Source organism: Calypte anna, chromosome 1 (genome assembly GCF_003957555.1).
Source record: "Calypte anna isolate BGI_N300 chromosome 1, bCalAnn1_v1.p, whole genome shotgun sequence".
In the NCBI taxonomy this organism is placed as follows: domain Eukaryota; kingdom Metazoa; phylum Chordata; class Aves; order Apodiformes; family Trochilidae; genus Calypte; species Calypte anna.
In genome coordinates, this window is record NC_044244.1 from 135085095 (window position 1) to 135108674 (window position 23580).

A 23580-nucleotide genomic window follows, 5' to 3' on the forward strand; every position below is an offset into this window, starting at 1 on the left:
TGTGGTATCTCTTTTATCTCATCTTTTCCCATTAGCCTGGTCTGGACCCCTTGCAAGACAGTACTTTACAGACACTTCAGATTTAGGCTTGAAAGAATTTAGGAAACAAGTAGCTCAGGTTTAGTTAGATAGTGTAGGGCAATTGCAGAAAAGGCATGTCACCAGCACTGGTTTGAACAGATTTTTAGGGTAGTGACATGTTGGAATTCCCTAACAGCAGAACCTGCTCCTCAGAGCTGTGACAGGAGACCTTATGTCTTTGTTAAAAAGACGTTCAAACATTATCTGCTGACCAGCATGTTGTTGAACAGGGAGTAATTAAAGGAAGCTTAGTCTCTTAAATGATCTTACCATTTTCTCTGTAATACAAATAATTCTTAAACATCACAATAAGGGTATTTGGAAGGCATTAGCAGATGGCAAACTAAGTTGGAGAAGTGTTTTAAAAAACAAAATTGCTTTCCTTTTAATGGTGTGACCTGCTCCCAAAATGTTGCATCAAGGTACACATCTCCAAGGTATTTATACACTTCCATTGCCACTGAGACTTTAAATACAGGTCACAAGGGACAATGCTCTGATGCTGAAATATAACAGAATATACACATCACAATGGAAATATGAACTCATGTTCACAGGGCTTCTAATCTTACATTTATTTTCAGCCTGTTTTCCAGGCATCTGGATGATTTTCCAGACATTACTACAAACACAGGTAGAGTAAATGAACACTTAAGTTTCATACTTCCCTCCTACACAGAAACACACATATGCTGCTCAAGCCCATACCTTATAGAGGAACAGACAGATGGTCAGGCAGCCAGGGGACAGGCTGGGCTTCTTCCTGGGTCTGAATAGGTTCCATATAAACATAAGGAAATATAAGGAAAAGATTTTTTCTCTGTGACAGTGACAGGGCACTGGAACAAGCTGCACGGAGAGGTTGTGGAGTCTCCTTCCCTAGAGACATTCAAAGCCCACCTGGACACAGTCCTGTGTGACCTGCTGTGGGTGACCCTGTCCTGGCAGGGGAGTTGGACTCGATGATCTTTCAAGGTCCCTTCCAACCCCTAACTTTCTGTGATTTCTGTGATACTTCATATACTTCAGGAAGCTGAACATGAGCCAGCAGTGTGCCCAGGTGGCCAAGAAAGCCAATGGCATCCTGGCCTGTAGCCGGAACAGCGTCGCCAGCAGGTCCAAGGAAGTGATTCTGCCCCTGTACTCAGCCCTGGTGAGGCCACACCTCGAGTACTGTGTCCAGTTCTGGGCCCCCCAGTTCAGGAAGGATATCGAGGTCCTGGAGCAGGTCCAAAGGAGGGCAACCAGGCTGGTGAAGGGACTCGAGCACAGACCCTATGAGGAGAGGCTGAGAGAGCTGGGGCTGTTCAGACTGGAGAAGAGGAGGCTCAGGGGAGACCTCATCACTCTCTACAACTCCCTGAAAGGAGGTTGTAACCGGGTGGACATTGGTCTCTTTTCCCAGATGACTTTCAACAAGACAAGAGGGCACGGTCTTAAGTTGTGCCAGGGGAAATTTAGATTAGAAATTAGAAAGAATTTCTTTATGGAGAGAGTGATCCGGCATTGGAATGGGCTGCCCAGGGAAGTAGTGGATTCTCCATTCCTGGAGATATTTAAAAAGAGACTGGATGTGGCACTCAGTGCCATAGTCTAGCAACCGCAACGGTGGTAAAAGGGTTGGACTCGATGATCTCTGATTCCAACCCAGCCAATTCTATGATTCTATGATTCTATGATATGTCTTTGACACTGCAAAAACTCAGCCTACTCACAACTTAGTATGTGGGCAAAGCTGCACTCCTTCTTTAAGGCAGCACATGAGCTTGCAAGGGTTTTATCAAATGACTGGTTAGATGTGATCCTCTCCCTGTCTCTCCAGTGCATGTTATTCATGATGACAGAAACTACCTGGGAAAGACTTGCCAGCTAAGGACAAAGCCAGTGATGACCACTTCTCTAGCACTGTCTGTACATTCACAGCTCTTCAGAATGTAACTTGAACATTCAGTCCTTTTGAGATAAAGAAAAACCCCAGATGTGCCCTGACCCCTGCCTTCTACCTGTCCAACAGCCCCACTCCTTCCCTTCCCCTCTGCCACCTCTCTCCCCACCCCTGCGATACTGCTGAGCACAGAGGACAGCCCCTCCAGAAGTACACTTGGACTGCCACCCCAGCCCCTCTTCACCCTCAGGACACAACACACATCATGGCACTGTTACAGTCATGCACGAGGTGACGTGCCAGCATATTGCTGCCTACCTGCTGAATTCAACCACTACTTCTCCAGTGAGGGAATTGCTCAGGTCTTTCTTCTGGCCCAGCCACCAATTTTCATAAAACTTACGTGCATTTAACAGTTTTGAAAGAATTTTGTCTTTCTGTCAGATCTGGCTGGAAAAGATTAATGGTGAGAAGTTGATGGGGGGAGGAAAGGGGGAAGGGGGCATATTTGATAGACAGACAAATAGACAATGTGATTGCATCAGTCTCATTTCCTTAGGAAACAGGGCTAAAAATAAAAGGCTTTATTTGCCCCTGAGAATAAAGCAGAATGCCTCTCCCATCTTTACAAAACATTTGTTTCTATGTATACTTATAAATAGTCAGGATGAGAGAGGAAGTTTGCACTGGATTTTGAGCAAAGAATTAAAAGGAAGAGCAGGAGGTGCATGAATTTCAAAACCTGGGATCCTTTTAGACTTATGACAGCTCAGCAATGACTGCAGGGTCTTGTAAACCAACACCACATTACCCATATGTGTACACTGTAGGCCTGCAAACAAACTGCCTGTTGAGCAATTTTTCACACCACCACATAATGAATCAACTTTTTCTGTGCCGATGATGGACCAAACCCTTTGTGCACTTTGAAGTCAGCAGGTTCTGTCAGGTGTGAGTGACATGGAAATTGCTATATTTGATCAGATTTATGGGCTAGACTCCTGTCAGGTGGTGACCACGTCTCCGTCTTCAAAGAAAATACTCCCAAAAAAGGTCTCACCCATCATTAAAAGGTTGTGTAAGATGAGGAAGCTCTTACACTCCTTCTACATTTCCCCTTTCCTGCATTAACTCCAGGTATTTTTGTTAACTTTGAAAATGTCATATGCCTCCTTACAACCTTAGCCATGGCAACAGGCTGTGGCAATAGGTTCTTTTTATAACATGCTTTGTGTTTACAAGATTTGAATTTACTGCCTTTCAGTTTCATTGAGGTGGAAGTATTTTGGACTTTGGCATTTATAGTCATACTTAACAGACAGGGAACACAGTAGTTCCACATCCTCTATAAAGTTCTTATTGTTGTGAAACAGGGGTGCCAACATAACACCAAAAAAAGAGAAGGGTTTGTACAGCAGGAGCCGAGGAGGATTTTCCTCATGGCAGGTTGGTAGAAGGGGTTGTTTCATCCATCCCCTTTGCTTTGCACTACCTTTTAGCAATGGCCCATGCATGGAAGCTGCTTCTTCCTGAGACTTGCTAGAATTTTCACTACAGGGATACTTCATAGTCTCATCAGATGCTGTACTGAGGACTCTCACTAGAGGCAGTCCTAGCCCTGAAGAATTTATGTTTTAAAATATGAAAGACCAGCAGTCTGGGAAAAAGGCATCCAACACATCATTGGATGAAAAGGAACGTATATCTTGGCCATGTGTCAAGTCTGCTTTAAACTTGACCTTGTTTCCCATGGGGATCCAGCACTGTAGGGACAGGACTGACCTGTCCTAACTTAGAGGTCAAAAATGAGACATCTGAGCTCACCATTCCATAATCCCTCTGTGGTCAACCAAGAGAATTAGGTGCACCCAGGGTACATCTTAAAAAAATCATAACAGTTATTTATTCTGTCTCCAATTGTATGAATCTGAGATTTCTTTTCAGATGGGTTTAAAACCCGTGCTTCACTCCATTGCTTTCAGCAGTTACCCATTACTGCAGTAATCTAGTCAAGACAGACTTTTTCCCATTTCCAAATTTGGCAACCAAATGGTCTTCTTGATCCTTCTCTGCAACTAGTTAGAAGTCACTGTCTCTGGTATGGGCAGAAACAGAACTTTTCATACATTTTAATCATAAAATCTATGCTTATGTCTTAAGTACCTTACTACTTAAGTAGTTTTGAATTTCTCAAGTAACCTGTGAGAACCATGTACCTTAACTTGCCTAACTTGCACACAGGGAAATACTACTAAATTAAAAAGCATCTTAGACTTCAAAATCATTTACATATTGTAAAAAATTTAGCTCTTGACCTCACTTGCCTCATGATCTTGAAATAAAAGCAGAGATTGGAAAAACCTCTGAACAAAACGGTAATCAAAGCAGCTGATTTTTTTTAAGCTCAATAGCAAACCCCCTGTCTAATTATACTCAACTGCAATAAAGTCTGAGTCATGACTTGTCAGATGATCCTCTTGGTTGATGTGGTTACAAACCAACAGCTGCATATTGGGAAAGCAAGCAAACCAAAGACCTTTCAAAAGCCTAAGTCTTCCCTGTTTCCCTGGTTTTTTGCCTTTCTCTCTTTGTATTACCTAATGTTCAGTCAACCCATAGGGCCGAAACTTTATTTTCTATTATCTGATAGCCTGCACATTTATGCAGCTGTACAGGTAATTAATGTGTAAAGCATGAGTGATGCTGTGAAAAGCTGGAAGGGTAAGGCTTGTCTTTGATGTAAACTCAACTTGTATTCATTTCCTATGAACAATCCATGAAAAAAACATGTCCCAGCACTGAAAAAGATAAGGATTTTTACTTGTAACACAAGGTGCTAGAGGAAAATATGTGACTGGTGCAGCCTGACAACACTGCTGTTAGCATCATGTCCAGGTAGGATTGACAGGGTGCTGCACCACATCTTGCTTATTGATTTCTCAGAAACCTCTCCTGAAAACAGTGCTCTCCATAGGATGCAACTATTGAGTTACTCATCAAAAGGGAACTGTTACTGTGTGTTGGTATGTATGTTTGCTGTATTAATTTTTCTTTTTGTGTTTCTTAGTCTACCCATTTAGCCCAAGCTAGGGTGTTCCATGACTCAGCTATCTCCTACCTAAAGGGCATCCTTGGACAGCTTACTTCTCTATAGGGTGAATATGCTGCATTCTCTGACAGCACCAGCTAGATATGGACCATTAATACCTTCAACATCACCACAGCAGATAAGCAACGTTGTGTCTGGGCACAGTGATTTTGTGTTTTTCCCTTTTATTTCCTTGTACCGAGGATTATGACTTGCTTGTTTTAAGAAGCTGAAAATTATGCACTTCTAATGTGGCTGATTGCAACAAGCAGATTGTGAGCAAGAGGAGGAGATGTTCTGTAGATAAAGTTTGTGGAGTTTTCTTATTAAGACAGATGTAGTGTTGCATTTGCCTTGCCTTTGAATCACATTAAATATACACACTGTTAAAAGGCTATTGAAATGTTCAAATGTGTTTCAAATGAAAATCAATAGCATGCTATTAGGCTCATTATATTCCTGTTATGCATCATTAAAACATATTTAAAAGCTTTCAGCATAAAACAGGAGATGGCATGAATTAACAAGACACTCTGAGGACAGACAGCACACTTAGAAGGCAATCAAGAGTCAGGAACAAGAGAGACTTTGCAGGTGCTTGGAGAGAAAGCCCTGCAAAGAGCTCACTGGGTGCTTGAAACATGGGAACATGAGAAAATGACTGATGCAGAACTCGGGATTCAAATGAGTGGAGCTGCACGACTGTTGGAGAAAAATGGAAATAATAAAATATCTTTAAAATACTTCTAAAATGGCTCTTTGAAGTTTGAGGTTCTCCTTTTGCCTGCTCTGTGTGTATCACTGTACCACAAAGCTCAGTGATGCCCCTAAAAATACTACTGACATTTTGCCTTCTTGCACAAGAGGATTGTGTTAGGTCCTAAAAGCACCTTTATAAATAGCTTTTCCAAGCATCTCTGTGGTCAAGTGTCATGTGGAAAAGTGTAACACAGATACTCTAACCTACTTCTTCCCTACATGAAATAGATTTCTAACGTGAAGCTTTTAGTTTAATATTTAAATGTGTATGTTCATACATTAATATGTATATACATTATATACATGAGGAAAAGAGAGCTTCCTTACTAAATTTCTGGAATTTTCTTACTAAAGGGAAAGAATGGGAAGAAGTGAGTCTCCTTATGACTGGGAGTTATATGAGCAAGAGGGACAATAAATTTCCAGCCCCTACAGACATGTATTTTTATGCTTTCATACTTGATTGTCATTGAGCACATACTTGCCTTGTTTCTGGGGCAGACCATTATTCTGCATCTCATCAAGCACATTCTCACTAAAACCATCAGACCCTGCTTTCTCTCCCTTTCCCTTGCAGCGAATCTTTAATCCCTGTAAACAAAGACTTCAGCCAGAGGAGATAATTGCTCCTCCTCTCTGCTCCTAATAGCCATAGCCTGGGCTGGAGTTTAATACCCTCTGGGCACAGAAAGAAAGAGAACCTGAATCTTCCACTTCCTGGACAAGAACTCTCTGATCAGCTCTGAATTATTTAATACTCTTTCAGAAGGTGGAGTTCAAATTTGTAGCTTAAGTATGAAGTCCTTCCTCCTGCAATTTTATCTGCCTAGATAAAGATTCAGCTGAAATTGATTTTGGATGAAAAAAGAAACATAAAGCACAAATCAAGTAATCGAGCAGAGAATGGAAATAGACCCATTTGACTCAGATGTACAATTGCATAGCTTAAATTAAAAATGCTGAGTGCTCAAATTAAAGTACACAGTGAAGAGCTCCTGAGGAATGCACATACTGAATGTTTTCACACAAAAGACGTGCTCAGCTATTTTAGAATTACAGATGGATTTAAAAACATCCCTATCTGATTAAACAGTAAGGGAAAAAAAGGCAAAAATGAAAACATTATTTTGCTTCAAATAATTTTTTAAGGAAAAACTGTTTCTGAGTGATCAGAGAAGGTTCTCCTACTCAGACCCTGACAGAATTTCACCCTTTATTTTAATTGTGACCAAATCACCACCTCCTCTGAAAGTATCAAACATATCTGCCACTTGACAAATACCTTAAAATGAAGAGGTATGACTAAAATTCACAGTAGTCAAAGCTCTCAGCAACAAACATGTATATTCTTAAGCCACCCAGTATCTATCATTTACAGGTATTGATGGTGTTTCTGAAGTGCTCTTCAATCTGCATTGAAGAATCCCTTGGCAACTTTGAGGTCTAACAAACAAGTGAAGATACATTCTCATAAAAGTTATTCAGGAAGGCTTCTAGGCATTGCTTAGTGGCCAATATTGTTGACTACTCCAGGAATAACAAAACCTGTTTCTACATTGGTGGTCCCAGCTTGTGCTTTGAATTGAAGAGATGAATTAGGAAGAAAAACACATATTGGTCACTAAAAAAATACACATGCAGAGATGAATACAAAACACACCTACTCCTTCCTCTTTCTGGTATGTTGCTATTTTAAATATACTGGAGGTGGGATGGGTCACTTAAATTATTATGGAAAGGAATTTGTGTCCAGGAGAGAAGTCTCATGAGAATAAACAGAACAATCTGGAAGTGCTTTAATTTCCCCTTTGACTTTAAGGTGTAATTTAATTCCTTCCTACTCCATCCTTCACAAAATGAAATGTGGGATAAAGATAAGCTGCTGGGAGCTGTTTCCTAAGTATTCAGTCTCTTTGCTTGGTGTTCATTTAATACTAGAACAACTACATACTTACAGTCAAGGTTTATTTGTATTTGCAAAAGGTTATCTGCCAAGGTAGACTGCCTGTGTCACTTTTAGTTTGGAATCTGTGCATCTGTATTAGCATTTATGAGCTAACAGGACAGAGTCAGACAAGAAGATGTAGAATCTGTAACTTAAGTATAGCCCAAATCCCTTTATACCTCTTTAGGAACTCAAAGTATGCTTTTTACTGAGGTTCTTACTCAAACACAAGCATGAAGAATTACAAATATATTTTATGCTTTTATTGACCATTTAATAGTCATTCTGTAAGCCATCTAAAGGAAATGGTATATATTGTTTGCTCCCAAAGGAGCTGTTCTGCAAAGGCAGAAAACCAAACTCCTCCCTTTACAGCCTAAGCGTGCTGCAGTGATCTATCTCCTGCGGAATCCAACCCCCTCAGACCCATTGATGTAGATGGGGCCCTAATTTTCCTCCTTGAATGTAATGTGATCTATTTCAGAAATCAAATCTGGCTGAGCACTCATGCATTTGAGCCTGCACTAGCATCATATACTCTCGCTTCCTTATTACACAAATTTTGAGCCAAATAATATCCAACACACCCACATGCCCACAAAATATTGCACCCTGTGCAGCTACATAAACCCTCTTTGCAACATATTTACTACATTTCCTGCTCTAGGAGTATTTCCCCCCATCTTTTTCTTAAACTAATTTTTTACTATCCTGAAACAGCTATCTCTTTCCATGGCTTCAGAATCCCCTTTGTCAACTGATACTTGCACCCATTCCACTTCCTATAAAGTACTCCATCTTCTAAATTGTTAGCTTTCCTACTTTGACCAGAAGCCTTCTGATTTGGATACAATAATTTCAGAGGGCTGCATTACCTTCATATGAGTCACACAACTTCTTTGCTATTTCAGTCATTAGGGAAACTTTTTATTGCTTGGAAGTCCATTTCTGCAATTCTACATCCATTATTCCAGTAAGCACGTTATGAAAGAGTGGCTTACATTTCTGAAATTTATAGGAAAAGAAGAAGCAGCTTTCTCTTTCTAACCATGTTTCTTCTTTCTGCTCTGCTATCTTCAGCAATGTTTGTTATAAAGAGCAGAGTATACAAAAAAGATCACCTGGGCAGAAGGGTCTATTTGACTGTGGATTAGCACCCAGCAAACCATCTCTTAATTTAAAACAGTTTTAGATGTGATCATTGCTAATCATCAACCACATCCCAAAAATGAACAAATACAGCTTTTGTCAGCACACCAGAAAGTCTGATGGTCAGTCTGAGGTCAACAGATGTGCACAGCACATAAAAGCCTCAAGGAAGGTGGCTATAGAAGAAAAGCTAAATTAATTCTTTGCATTTCTCTATGGGATCATGGAGATCCCAGACAAGAACCTTTACTGATTGGGAACAGATGAAGAGAACTGCCTCACAGTGAGGAGTCACTAAGAGATGCTGAATTAAATGCATAAAATGAGTCACCATAAAATTCAGCCCCAGGATCAGATGGGATTCACCCAAGAGATTTTTATCCCCTGAAAGATGAAGATGCTAAACAATGAACTGCAATGCAACCTGCTCATCAAAATGGTCTCAGTAACAAAGAGATAAGGATGGTAACTCTGATACCAGTCTTTAAAAAGGCTGTGGAGTAATCCAACAAACAATAAGCCACCAAGTCTGATTCCTGTACTGAGAAAAATTGCATGAAACTACAGCAATGATCAGATCTTGAGTGCACAAAGGTAGCAACCACCTGTGTGTGAGTAAAGGGATGGATGATGCAGTCTTCCTGGGTACATGCTAAGTTACTGGTGAGAAGAAAAATTGTTCAGGAATGTAAAAACAGAAAAAATGTCAGGAAGGTGCAGCAGGAGTTGTTCATAATACCAAATGGCAATTACATGGAAGTAAAAGCAGATGTTTGATAGATGGAAAACACTGCAAAACACTGCAGTCATGGTGGGTTGGAAAAGAATCCTTCTTTTTTGTGGTGCTCGGTGCTGCCTATCCCTTCTGAGAACAGTGCTTTTATAGCTTAAGGTTCAGTCTCAAAAGAGCAAACATGGAAAAGGAAAGGAGAAATAAACAGGACTCATTCTATAAAGGTGTATAAACCTATCAGGTACTTGCAGGTTGGATGTTGGATGCAAGTTTGGTCCCTCCTTCTCAAAAGGAAGTAAAAAGTAAAGACAAGGGCAACAAGGATGACAGAACAAGGGTGCCAGCAAAGGGGACATGACCTTAGAGAGGAACAACTGAGGTATAACATGAAAAGCAATGCACACAGTGATGAGCAATGGCGAGTGGAGAAGGAAGTACTGGTTTGCACTGCACAGTTCTTAAATTGCAGAACTCACTACATGCCAAAAATATAAATGAGTTCATAGGACACTTAAGTTGAGCTCAAGGAAGAAAATTTCATTGGGGCTGGGAACCACAACAATGAGCGTTCAACCTTCAACTCAGGAAGTACCTAAATGGCAGAAGGCCAGAAGTCAAGTGTACACTAGATCCTTCTCCTAGCATTCATGGACATGCTGTGCTAGATGAACATTACCCTCAGTTTCTGTGTACAGTTATGGATGTTTATAGCCATAGCTACTCACACAAGTTTCTTTTGTTTAGACAATCACTCCTACCGGGAAAACTTAAGTTTCAGTTGTATAAGCTGCCACTCTCTGAAGTCTTTTACACTCTTGTATCAAACAGTATCTCCTAGTCTCTCTTATAAGAGACACAGAAACAGCCACTTGGGCCTTTTTTACTCTGCAGACAACCTTCCCAAACATTGCAATGGTTCTTCAAGCCCACAGAACCACATCTCTTTCCTTGACAGGCACAGAGAACTACACTACAGATCAGCAAGACAACAGGGGAAGACAAAATTGGCCTGTTTTGCAAATCCTCAGTTCCTCTGCAAAGTGGAATATCTTTTCATGGACCAAGCATTCAAATCAGCTGACAAAGTTCATCATCCTACCAACTTATACAGAAATCTGCATGACTTATGAGGAACCTTCTCTAAACTATTGAGCTTTCACTTTTGACTGAAGAGATTCAACTTCCCTCTCTGCACCACAAGAGTTGGAAGGTATTGCTCAGGTCCATGCTTTCCCAAGTTCTTCAGCTGGCCCTACCACCACCTATACAGATAATTTCTTCAGTGATTGGAAATCCTTTTATCTTCTTCCTAAATCTTATAGTTTATGTCTTTGCTGCAGGAAGCAAATTTTAAATTTCCCCAGACTTCCAAGGACTACTTTGTTTCCTTGAATCCACTGGCCATGGCAGGAAACTCACTGGTACTGTCTTCCATCTACTTTTCTAGCTGCAAGCAGACCTCTCACTGTGGCTGGTCAGCTAGTGAGCAGCTGCTAAATCAACAACACCTTCAGGTCACACCTGGCATGGCTGCAGACCCTGGTTTTTTTCCAAAAATCATAATTGTTTAACATCTGCTTGTGTGCATGAACCCTCAACACCTCTCAGGTCTTGGTTTCGTTTCCAACAATAATGTGAATTAAAGATGAAGGCAGAACCGGAATCATAGAAGGACATAGAACAGTTTGTATTGGACGAGACCTTAAAAAACATCTAGTTCCAACTCCCCTGCATGGGCAGGGGCATCTCCCACTACATAATGTTCCTCCCAACACCAGCCAACCTGGCCTTCTAAAATCTATTACTTAATCTATACACAGAACACTAGCTTTCAATTTATACTATTAAATTAGCTGAATCCCATCTCTTACACCAGCACGACTAACTAGAAATCCAAGGTAGGCGACTGGACTGACTGGGTGACTTGTGAGGAGTGCTGATACTAGAAGAATCAGAGATCAGCAGCAGCGCCTGCTCTCAAGACTTCCCAAGTCCTTCTCCTGTCAGCACCTACCCCAGCCAAAGCTGTTCCTCCAGGCCCTGCCCTCAGCGCACCCTCAGGCTTACTCGCGATGCGCCTGTGAGCTGCTGTCCCGCAAAACCCATTTCCACGTGATGAAACGGCGAAACGTATCATCGCACTTCACGGGGACGTTCTTCCCGTCGCCTACCACCTCAGCTCACACCACCTCAGCTCCCCGTCCCTCAGCAGCCGCAGCAACGCCGCTGGTAACAGGATCATGGCGGACGCCGCCCGACGGCTCCCCCTGCTGGCTCCAACGGCCGCCGCGCTCTGCCGGAGGGGGGGCGGGGCGGGCGCAGGTGATTGGTTGCTCCGCCCCCCGCCGGGCATTTTGAGCCAATCCTGTTCCTTCAGGCGGGGGGCGCGGGCCGGCTCGCAGCCAATCGCAGCTCGCGTCTCCTCATCGCCCCGGCCGGAACGTCCCAGGGGCCCCCGTCGCCTTACGGCCGCGTTACGGCAGCGGGGATCGGGATCGGGACCGGGACCGGGATCGGGATCGGGATCGGGAGTGGGGATCGGGGATCGGGAATCGGGAATCGGGAGCGGGGTCGGGCCGGAGTGGGCGTCGGATGCCCGGAGGCGGGAGTAGCCCTGCGCCCGGCACTCAGGTGGGAGCGGAGGCGGGTGCGGCGGCGGGCGGCAGGATGAGCCTGTCGCCGAAGGAGCTGTCGAGCCTGCTGAGCATCGTGTCGGAGGAGGCGGGCGGCAGCACCTTCGAGGGCCTCTCCAGCGCCTTCCACCACTATTTCGGCAAAGCCGAGCACTTCCGCTTGGGCTCCGTCCTCGTCCTCCTCCTCCAGCAGCCTGACCTGCTGCCCAGCCCGGCCCAGCGCCTCACCGCCCTCTACCTCCTCTGGGAGATGTACCGCACCGAGCCCCTCGCCGCCAACCCCTTCGCCGCCGTCTTCGCCCACCTCCTCAACCCCGCACCCGAGCGCGGCGGCGACGAAGCGGAGCGGACTCCCCTCTCAGGTGCGTCCCGCCGCCGGGGGTAGGAGGAGGGGGAAGAAGGGGATGGTTTCCTTACCGCTGCCCGGGCTCGGCTTGCCCGAGGGTTCTTTTGCGCTGTCCCATGTTGGGAACAAGCGGTGGGAAGTATCCGTGGTGAGCATCGCTAGGTTTGGTGGCTGGTAAGTTGGAGCATAACACGGGATTGCCGGGAGAAAGCCTTTACCGAAAACCTGGGGGTCATAGGAAGCTTCTGACAGCTTTAAAGGGGTGAGGACAGGCTCTTAAAAGACATCAAAGTCAAACGCTTTTCCACATAAAGGCAAGTGTGACAGCCTTGGGTAAATAAATTAAAAAAAAAAACAAACTACTTTTATAACTCACCAGTTGTGTCAATTGGAAAGTGTATAAAGAACGCTGTGGCTGACTTGGCAACAGATGTTGGGGGTCGAGATGCATGGTGCCAACCTGTATAGTGCAGTATTTTCCATCACTTTGGGAGCAGGGTAGGTAGCAGTTTTGTAGGTACTCACAAAGACTCTTCAGCCACACAGATCTTGCCATAGGTAACGCATTAGCTTGCGTTTTAGTTGTGCATGTTCTGCGTGAAGCATATGGAAACCTTTCATGCTGCTGCCTTAAAAATCAGGAGTTGTTTTCACTGCGTCTCCACAGGCTTCTTACCTCCCATAACTCCTCCAGAAAAATTCTTTCTTTCTCAACTGATGTTGGCCCCACCTAGAGAGCTGTTTAAGAAGACTCCTCGGCAGATTGCTTCAATGGATGTGGGGAACATGGCCCAGTCTGTGGATATCAGTGGTCTTCAGCTGGCATTAGCAGGTAAGGAAGAATTGCAGATGTAGTTCATTTATGGATGGAAATGCTGTTTGTAATCTGTGGTTATGAGTTACCTAAGAGACACTGTTGCCTGTCCTAAATATGAAAAGTGTTGAACTATGCTTTAGGGTCTTCAAATCCATGTTCATGGACAAAGAGAAGCTTCTAGCAGAGATTGCATCTTAGCTGCTTTTTCCTGCTTTACTAGAAGATTTTTGAGCAGATATGTCATTGCCTTAAACATTAGAACATTTTGCAAATAAAGGTTTTCATCTGAAGGTTTAGTTATTTTTGGTTGGGTTGTTTGGTTTTGTTTTTCTTTTTGGTGTTGGGTTTTTTGTTTATTTTTGTTGTTGCTTGCTTTTGTTTCTTCTTATCTATTTCACTCCTTTTTTTCCTCCCTTTAAAAGAATACTTTTGAACTTGAGCTCATTGTGGCAATGGCAACTGTATGGTGGTTTTTCTTAGTGTGGTTTTCTTTCTTCATGGTTTTGGTGTGGTTTTTTGTTATTTTTTTGGGGGGGGGCGTTTTGTTTTGGGCTTTTTCCCTAAAAAAAAGTAAGGTGTTGGAATATAGAATCTTGGGAACCAGTATTAAAACTTGTTCATTTCCATTTGGTCAGCCCTTCCTTATAACTTGGTTTTGTTGATTTGGTGTGCTACTGTATCAAAAATGTTTCTTTCTCCTAGTTGCATGGATGGGCCTTTTAGTAAAGTGCTCCTCACTGTCTCCTAACCCTTGTTTCATCGAAGAGTAACAGACCTTTATTAAATTCATAATACACTGTAGAGCTTTGCTTCAAGACTCTAGTTTCTTTTTACCTGTAAAATATTTAGCTCCATAGGGGAACAGAAGTGATTGTTTTCAGATTTTTAAAGTCAGTGTCTTAGCTCAAAATGCTATTTTATTTCCCATTAAATTGGTATATTCTGATGCTTTCTTCTGCTTACCTGAAACCATTCATCCATCCCTTGAAGCACTGAGGGTGAGCTTTTGAGTCTCAGTGCATGTAACTGAGGGCTCATGAAGGCTTCAAATATAATTGAATTGAATTGAAGGACTGTAATTTTGACTTCTACATTTCCAATTAAGCATCATTAATAATTTGAGATTATAGGGATACAAACAAAGTTATGTCAACCATCTGATAGATTGATGTTCTAGATGGTAAGTAAAGACTGGAAAAAGATGCCCACCAATTTTTTTTTTTCAAAGAACTTCATTTTGTAGAAACAACCCCTCTGTTCAGTGGCTGAGTGAAAGTACTCACAAACCTGAAGTTTGAAGTAACTTACAAAGCTGAAGACATGTTTTATAAACCAGCTCAGTTGGTCTTTGACTTTAAAATATTTTCTTTTGAAAATTACTGAGAAGTATGCTAATTGTTGCCTTTCAGAGAAAATCATGCCTTGCTGTGCTACACATCAGTGTGCATACATTCATATGTTTGCATGACCTGAAATAATTGGATAAAGCAGGACAGAAAGCCAAAAGAAGACATTAGCTATGGGTGGTGTTTTGTTTTGAGCATCCTGTTGTCAGTCACAATTTCAGCATCTCTCATGGTCTCGATCTGGGTCATATGAAATAGAGTTCATATGGATGGGTAGTTGGGAGGGGATGTGGCTGCATAAAAAGAAGCAAGCATACTTTGCTTCTAAGTGACAGGGGCAGTACACTAAATCTGACAGCACTGCACTTAATTAGTCAGGAAGAGGAGGGGTGTTTAGTTTCACATGGAACTTTTTCAAGGAGTTCCTTGTATGGTACCAACAATTTTGGATGTCATATTACATAAGGCTTAATCTGCTGCTCAATGTTCTCTTAAGGGGGTGTGGGGAGGACTGTCAGATGGTGTCTTGTAGTGGGTTTTTGTCTACTGGGGTTTTTCTGCCAAAGCAATGGAAAACATGATCTGTGGAATTAGTGTAGAGAATGCAGATGATCAGCCATTCCTTTCAGCTACAGGAAAGTGAGAGATGTGACAGAAAAACACCTGAAAAATCTGACAATGAGAGTATTGAGCCCCATAGTTTCTTTTTGGCCACTTTCTTCAAGTCTTCAGCTGTATATACTAAATTTAATATTATTTTTATGTAACTTGTTTATGCCCTGTGATTTGGGTTTTCAAGGGGCACCTTCATCTCCTCTTGTGTTTGCTTTAATGCCGATGTATGTAGAACCTCATAACTATTAACCTCCATCTGTTTCCACTCAAACACTTGCTGTAGCTTGACAGTGAGTGCAGGTTTAGCATATGCAATGCCACTGAAATGTGTTGATAAATGTCAATAGCTGACTTCAGGTCTAGTATGACCATAATCATTGTGGAGTCTGTAAATGTATCTGTGTAGATTTTTCACTTCCCTGCTCTGAGAAGTGATGGCAAAACTAGATACAGCATGTGAACTCTTTCAGGAGTACCATGTGAATTCACTGTTGTGCTTTTAGATAGAGATTAAATCAGTTATTCACCTTTTCTAAAGTCAAGACTATGTTGCAAATTCATTCCTATTTCTTCTTTGTCCTTGCTGCATGCCTCTGTCCCTCACTTGTCAGCTGGCACTCTTAAGTGCTCTGTCACCGTGCTGAGTTCCACATTGATGTTATCTGTTGATTTTTTATTTTTTCAAGCTAGTTCTTCTCTAAAGCTGATTTTTTCTCAGTACTTTTAGTATTCCAGGCATCTCCTTTTCAATTTTATGCTTTAATATTATGGACTGGCCTTCTTTCAGAACGTCAGTCTGAGTTGCCAACACAGAGCAAGGCCAGCTTCCCCAGCATTCTCAGTGATCCTGACCCAGATTCTTCCAACTCCGGTTTTGACAGCTCCGTTGCCTCCCAGATCACGGAAGCCTTAGTGAGTGGACCAAAACCTCCTATAGAAAGTATGTGCATTTCCACATCTTTGTTTCTGTAACTCATGACCTGCTATGTTGCTAAACCTCACCAGATGAAATGTAGTGTAATTCAGCAGTGTTTTCAAGGTGAGAAATGGGAATGAAGACGAATGAAACAGTAGAAAACCATGTCAAGCTGTCTTTAGGTCAGACTCCATTGTGTTCACCTTTACAAGCTTTTAAAAATCTGAAGTCTGTCTTAAAGCTGCTACCAGTGTCACTCGTTGGCTAAAACACTGGGTCTGATGCCCCTCAGATCTTGGCCCCCTATGCTAAGGTCTGCATTGACTGTTAACACCTTCCAAGGAAGCAGTGTGGAAGGAAACAAGATGACTTAGCAAGATAACTTCATAATAACATATTAAGATAACTTAATTGGTGACTTAGTGATATGAACCAAGAGGAGAAACAGACTAATGTAAACACTATCACTAAAAATTGTGAATCGTGTTTGTCTGGGAGGTAAATTCGATTGTAATGCTGTTCTCAGTGTTACAATAGCTTAAGGAAATGGAGACTTCAGGTCTTTTTGTACTGACAGAAACTTGAATACCTAGAGTTTAAAAAACATTTGATGTTGTTGCATCTTCAGGCCACTTTCGACCAGAGTTTATCCGACCGCCACCTCCACTCCATATCTGTGAGGATGAACTGGCATGGTTAAATCCAATAGAGCCAGATCACACAATTCAGTGGGATAAGTCAATGTGTGTTAAGAACAGCACTGGAGTAGAGATCAAAAGAATCATGGCAAAAGCTTTTAAAAGTCCTTTGACTTCTCCACAGCAAACTCAGGTAAGTGTCACACACTTCTCTCTCTAAAATGATTTTTTTTTAACAAGCTATCTGTTAACTCGTGCACTGAAGAAAACTTGGATCACTTTGCTTGATCTGTGTTTAGATTCAGGAAACTCCTGGGTACTTTAAATTGTAAAAACCTCATACACAAAAACACACAGGATCATTCTGGGTGGGAAAGACCCTTAACTTTAAGATCATCAGGTCCAACCATGAATACTGCATTCAATGGAAAACCACATTCATAAGCACCACATCTACATGTCTTAATAGTTTTGACTTGGACTTGTATGAATAAGAAATCTTTAAGCTTCATGGTATTGACTGGACATAGTTGACAATTGATCAATAAGTAGCACCAATATTTCTCCACATTGAAAAATTTTCCTATAACAAAGTTGTTCAGGCTTCTGGGAAGCTTTTGATAAGTGATTATTTGAGAAATGCCAATGCTATTTCTCCTTACCCTTTATTTCGGTGTGGTTTTGATAATCATTATGTTAGCACTGTAAAATATCTTTGATTTCCAGAGCTTTTTCTGAAAACAATGAACTTGAAATTGAGGTGTTTGTTTGGTTTTTTTTTTAACTCCCTTCCTTGCTACGCATTGATGAAAGACTGATAAATGCTTATGAAAGGTTTTATTGTTACAGTTCCCTGTATGTAGAAATTTTAAAATATACCTCCAGTGTCTTTCAATAGAGATTCCTAAATCTAATGGGTTATCATTCTCTTTTAGCCTAGATGTATTATAGCAGTTTCTTCAAGCAGTAATGTGAGTAGCTAAGACAGGAAAACCCAAACAAACAAAAATCTCAGTCTTTTTTCTTTACAGCTCCTTGGAGAACTGGAAAAGGACCCCAAGCTTGTTTACCATATTGGTCTCACTCCTGCCAAATTGCCAGATCTGGTTGAAAACAATCCTTTAGTAGCTATAGAAATGTTGCTGAAACTGATGCAATCTAGTCAGATAACAGAGTATTTTTCTGTCTTGGTCAACATGGACATGTCCTTACATTCAATGGAAGTTGTAAATCGGTGAGTATGATCTCAAATGTAAGAAGCTTTCCTGAATATGTAAAATAACTGAACAGTTACTAAGTGAGGCTGGGCTGTATTTGGATGCAATCCAAAGGCCACCAAAAGTAATGAGAATTGCAGAAAAGACTTGTCAGATTACAGCGAAGGAAAAGTATATCAAACTATCACTCCCTTTTCAATTTTTCTATGCTGTTTGTGGGGTTTGGGTTTTTTTAATACTCTCTTATAATTAAGACTCACACCTAATCTGAATAATCATGCAGAGGAAGTGTGCGTGACAGATTGTAGCTTTCTGTGACTACTAGAAGAGCTTTGTTTGCTCTTCATGTAGTTTCTTATTGGTGATTGTTAAAGAAAAACCTCTTATTTTAGTCCAGATTAAATCTGTAAAATTAGCTGTGGATTAGGAACAAAAGAGTTGAGTATCTTGGACTTCTTCCGTGCTAAGTTCAAGGAAACCTGCCAATTTTAAGTAAAATAGCAGTGCTATTTTAAAATATTACTGTAATGTTGACAGCTTCCTATTAGCAGCAGTAGAACTGTTTAACAGGAAAAAACCCCACAATTTCCCAGCAGAAAGACATGATGCTTGAGGCATATATATATTTTTCATAATTATAATTTTGCGTAAGAATTAAATATTCTTCTATTTAAATAATAGGAATCATAGCAATTTTCACCATAATGTACCTTATTTTACTAGCAAGTAAACTCCCTGTGTCCCAGGAAGCTGTAAGTTTAGTGACTGACTTGCAAGGATGACCAGTTACTGGATGTGTATGGTTTTGTCACTGTGGTGAGTGTCACTCCCTCTAATGGGTCACCATCCAGTCTGTTCCTGATAAAAGAAGTCACTTTCTTTTTGCCTGTCTGAAAGCCAGCTTCATCTCTAGCTTCTGTCTTCTCTTTCAGCTGAGATAGCAGTTCTGTTTTATTACATGTGGAAATGTTAATTTTGATCCTTCTTGAGGTATGCTTATGCAGAAGATAGAAGACTACAGTGGGACAAAGGGCACTTACTGTGAGAATCCTCCACAAAAAGTTCCTGCCACGCAGCTGATCTGCTTAAACACAACTTGCATTCTTGATGTGGCTTAAGTGAACAAAAGGTGGCATTGTCACATAGCCATCCTACTTTGTTTTTGTTTCTTCAATGGGAATAACTTCTGCATATAGGTACAACTCATTTTCTTAATAGCAATATCCACTTTAGTAGGAAAACCTGTCAAACAGCTCATGTCCACAAACTACAAAAGTAATTCTCTCCCACTTACTTTCTTGCATTTCTTGGCAATTACTGAATGTGAACTCCCAAATCAGCCTTGTTCAGCAGTCCCTTTGCAGCAGAATTGAACTGCACCTTAAATAACATTTGGGGAGAGAAGCATTTTATTTCTGAAATAAAATCTCGCCCTATGGGTGCAGATGGACAGCAGTTACTGCCCTGAAGTTGGGCTTGGACATGGAGAAATGGTAAGAAAAAAGCTTTTACTCCTGTCCAAGACAGCTGCACTACCAGTCAGGCGTGCTGGTTGTCCCACAGCATAACCATCATGGGAACAGCTTTTCTCAAATTGCAAAATTACTCAGTGCAAGAAGGGGGACAATGATTTCCAAGTGAAATAAGACAAACTGGAAACTGAAATACCTAAAATGGATACTGTTTTCCCTGTTGACCTCCTTTCACTAACTAAGAATGTGATTAAAGTTACTTTGGTCAAATTCTAGTGTCACTTTATGGCAGTTCTACATTTACTGTATGTTGTTATCTAAAACTTAGGAGCTGCATTGCTTTTTCAGGTAAGAAACAGCAGCAGCAGCTCAGATACTTTAGTAACCAGTATTAAACCACGAATAGGTGGTTAATAATTGGTGTTAACCCTTAAAAATACACTAATACCATTCTATGATATAATAATTCTCCATTTCTGCTGTATTAAGAAGCTTGTGAGATTATCATCCATCATTAATCTCTAGTTAATGGTTTCATTTAGTCAGGATCTCTTCTTTGAGCTGTAGATACTCCTACTGCTTCAGTTCCTAGGACTGAAAATTGGATCTGAAAGAACTAAGGAAACTGATCTTTTGCTGCAACAAAGGAGTTATTCCGGTTGTAGACCTGAGGGAGGAGTTCAGCATCTAGATTCAGTACCTGAAATTCAAATATGAATAAGCAAAATTGTACTGCAGTGTTTATCACAGAAGAATCTTGGTACTTAAACAGCTTGGGGATTTAATTGTAAATTGGAAACTGGTATCATTGACTCATTTGTGTAATATACAGCAAATTCATAGGTGTGTCCAGTATACTAGAAACCAATCTGACACAACTCCCCTACTTTGTCAGAGTTTTAAAAACAAAGTTTTGGACTCTTACTGAAGAAATTGAAATGGTTGAAAATTTGTCTGTGGAAGCTGTCAGAGATCTGCTCTGTTTCATGTGACTGGGAATAAACTAATATCACAAGTCTAACTCATTTGTTTTGCAGTGGAATCATTAGATTTATGGCTTCATAAACCTCTGGATATTTTTAATTAACAGGCTTACTACTGCAGTTGATCTCCCACCTGAGTTTATTCATCTTTATATCTCCAACTGTATTTCCACCTGTGAACAGATTAAAGACAAATATATGCAGGTGAGTACTTCAGTAAATTGGTTAAGAAGAACCGCTGTGTAATATGAAATTTTTATAAGGCTGATAGCAGTAAGTTATTCTGTCTCACTGCATCTTTATTTCAGAGGCATGTTTTTTTCCCCTAATGCACTCTGCCATTTTTCATAGTGTTCAACAGATGTTTCTTCTTTGTATCAGATTTCACAGGTAATTACTATTCTCTGTTTTTCTGTAGAAACAATACACTTCTCCCTGGCAAAACTGCAGGTTTTTATGTAACTCAGGTCCTTACATGGAAGAGGTTTATCTGTCACTCAGTGTGCCTTTTCCTCACCCCCCCCCCAGCACTAGATGTTGCCTTATGCTTAGTGTTGAGCTTCAAGTTTCTTTTCTGTACAAGTGTGCAACTATGCCCACTCTTTTAGACCTTTGAGGTGATGTTACAAAACTCACCTGGAAGTCTTGCCCTTCAATCATCACTATTAGCAACCTACAACAGCTTGCAGAGCTCTTCAAAGACGAGGTACACAAGGTTTTCTCCATGTTGTGTGAGGTACTCCCTTTGATCCTAAACCGATCTGTTGGTTTCACCAAGTGCACACTGGAACTTGTTTTCTTGGATATATGATTGGTAAAAACAGTTCCACACTGACTTAACCCAAAGCTTTGGGAATTTTCACCAAGTCCTGCCTCAGCTTTTGCCCCTCAACAGTGAAGGACTGCAGCCTCTTCAGTCTCTTAGCAATGAGGTAGCTGTTCCTTTCTCTTTATCTTCTTTGGTGTCCTTCAGTATCTTCTCTATCTGTACTATACCCTTAAGCTGCAGAGAGAAAAATTGCATGCAGTACACAGGATATGGGTGCAGTGTGATTTTGTTCTCAATACCCTTCCAGATGATGACTAACCATTTGTTATCTTTTGGTGGCTGCTGCTGTTTCTCTGCTTTGGGACACTGCCCGATAGACACGGGTGGCTTGATCTGTGACCTGCTGAATGGCTGTGCCTTTTACATTTGACAGCAGAATAGGAAAATAGCATCAGAGCTGGGCTGCAGCTGAGAAGTTGCCCACAGCATGGGACAATGTGCTCAGAGAGGCTGATGAGAGCACAGAGCAGCTGTACTTAAGGCATGCCAGGGATGAAAAAGAACAGAGTGTCAAGGAACACATACTGCTCACTAAGTAGCATACAAAGCTTGTGAGATCTAACATTTGCTAATACTGTGTGTGAGGCCTCACAGTGACTGAGACACAAGATGTTTTGTTTGAAAAGCACAGTACAAGTGCACTCTTGGAAGTGAAAGAGGCACAAGCCTTGGAGACTGGGAGTCAGCCAGCATTTTGCATTTGTTCTTTAGTTCTTAGTTTCATGTTCCTCAGTTATTAAGGTTATCTGTCCAATAATTGTTCATGTGTACAGTTGCTTTTAGAGAAGGGTTTGGTTTCAACTCTTTCTCACAGTGTCAACTATGAGACCACTTCAACAGTAAAGAGGAAGCCCTTGAGGAAAACTGTTCTCTGTATAAAGCAGATGGTTAGTGACTTGATCCCTGTATGACAAGATGTAGGTGCCACTTCCTAGGTTTCCACTTCCCAACTCCCAATGTGCTCTGCAGGGCATTACCTCAGCAGCCCTTGGGTCTGAAGAATGCTTCCAAGATCAGATCCCATCCATTATGTGTCCCTGGTGCTCTCTTTCCTTCCAAGATGGAGGAAGAGGGTCATGCTAATCCAGGGATAGAGCACTTCCTGCAAAGCAAGCATGGGATCAGTTCTGCTGCTGTCACTTGCCAGCTGGAGTTCCTTAATCATGTGGTGACTGGGGAATTCTGAGATGAGGACCTTGTTCATTTTTCTTCATGATGTTATCATACAAAATGAGACTAAGCAAGATTCTAGTGATGACATCATTGTAAGCCATCACCCCTTCTCTCCGACTTCATAGATTACATAATAAAGAAATGAAGTACAGTGCATATGTAGGTCTGGTGCTTCATTTGTGCACAGGATTAATCTTGGGAAAGCTCCTGTATCTAGAGGTACAGTACTAGACAGCAGAGGAGCCCATTTTTTAAAATACAGTAGTGGTACGGGACATAGAAAATAAAGCAGTGTATACAAAGCTTGGGAACAAGATTACAGCTGAACTGCTCCTGAAATGGCTCAGTTACACAGCAGAGAGCCAACAGCCCTTTAACTTACTTGGCTGCAAACATTTATTTGGATTATGAAACTATTACCTCTTCTGTTTCAGAACCGGCTGGTACGTCTTGTTTGCGTCTTTCTTCAGTCTTTAATCAGAAACAAAATTATTAATGTACAGGACTTGTTTATAGAAGTGCAGGCATTCTGCATTGAGTTCAGTCGGATCCGAGAAGCAGCTGGCCTCTTCAGATTGCTGAAGACACTTGACACAGGGGAAAATCCATCAGAGACAAAAACATCGAAGTAAAACCACTATGTCATTGGTGAAAAACCAACCTTGCCAGCATGTTCTATACCAATTAATTGTATATTTTAAACTTAAATCACTGGATTAATGATGTAATAGAGTATAAATAGCATTTTATGCATTGAACAATAAATAATGGTTTTTTTCTGATACACCTGCTTGAGTTATGCCATTTTTATACATACTTTGTATGCCGTATGTATATCCTGAACTGCAGGCTCTAATTCCAGGGAGAGATGTAAATGATACTTGCCATTTCACAGCAAATTTAAGTATTCATGTGGCACTCACTGTCTTTGTGTAAAGAACTGTGAATTAACAGA

The 23580-nt window shown here is 41.3% G+C and overlaps 1 protein-coding gene across 1 annotated transcript; it reads left to right on the plus strand.

The window, feature by feature from the left end:
• The first annotated feature begins 12232 nt into the window (after positions 1-12232).
• CNOT11 (CCR4-NOT transcription complex subunit 11) lies at positions 12233-23409 on the plus strand. Its single transcript, XM_008498054.2, has 7 exons — positions 12233-12635; positions 13287-13451; positions 16185-16337; positions 16942-17144; positions 17983-18185; positions 20731-20827; positions 23060-23409. The coding sequence occupies exons 1-7, from the start codon at positions 12233-12235 to the stop codon at positions 23255-23257; spliced, it is 1422 nt and encodes a 473-aa protein (XP_008496276.2). The 3' UTR covers positions 23258-23409.
• The last annotated feature ends 171 nt before the right edge of the window (positions 23410-23580 follow it).

What these genes read in the sequence shown, in the direction of transcription:
- CNOT11 (XM_008498054.2), top strand. Translation starts at nt 12,233, where the DNA reads ATGCCCGGAGGCGGGAGTAGCCCTGCGCCCGGCACTCAGGTGGGAGCG. An exon ending in TCTTCAGCTGGCATTAGCAG is followed by an intron (nt 13,452 to 16,184) that starts GTAAGGAAGAAT and finishes GCCTTCTTTCAG; the next exon opens with AACGTCAGTCTGAGTTGCCA. An exon ending in TCAATGGAAGTTGTAAATCG is followed by an intron (nt 18,186 to 20,730) that starts GTGAGTATGATC and finishes TTTAATTAACAG; the next exon opens with GCTTACTACTGCAGTTGATC.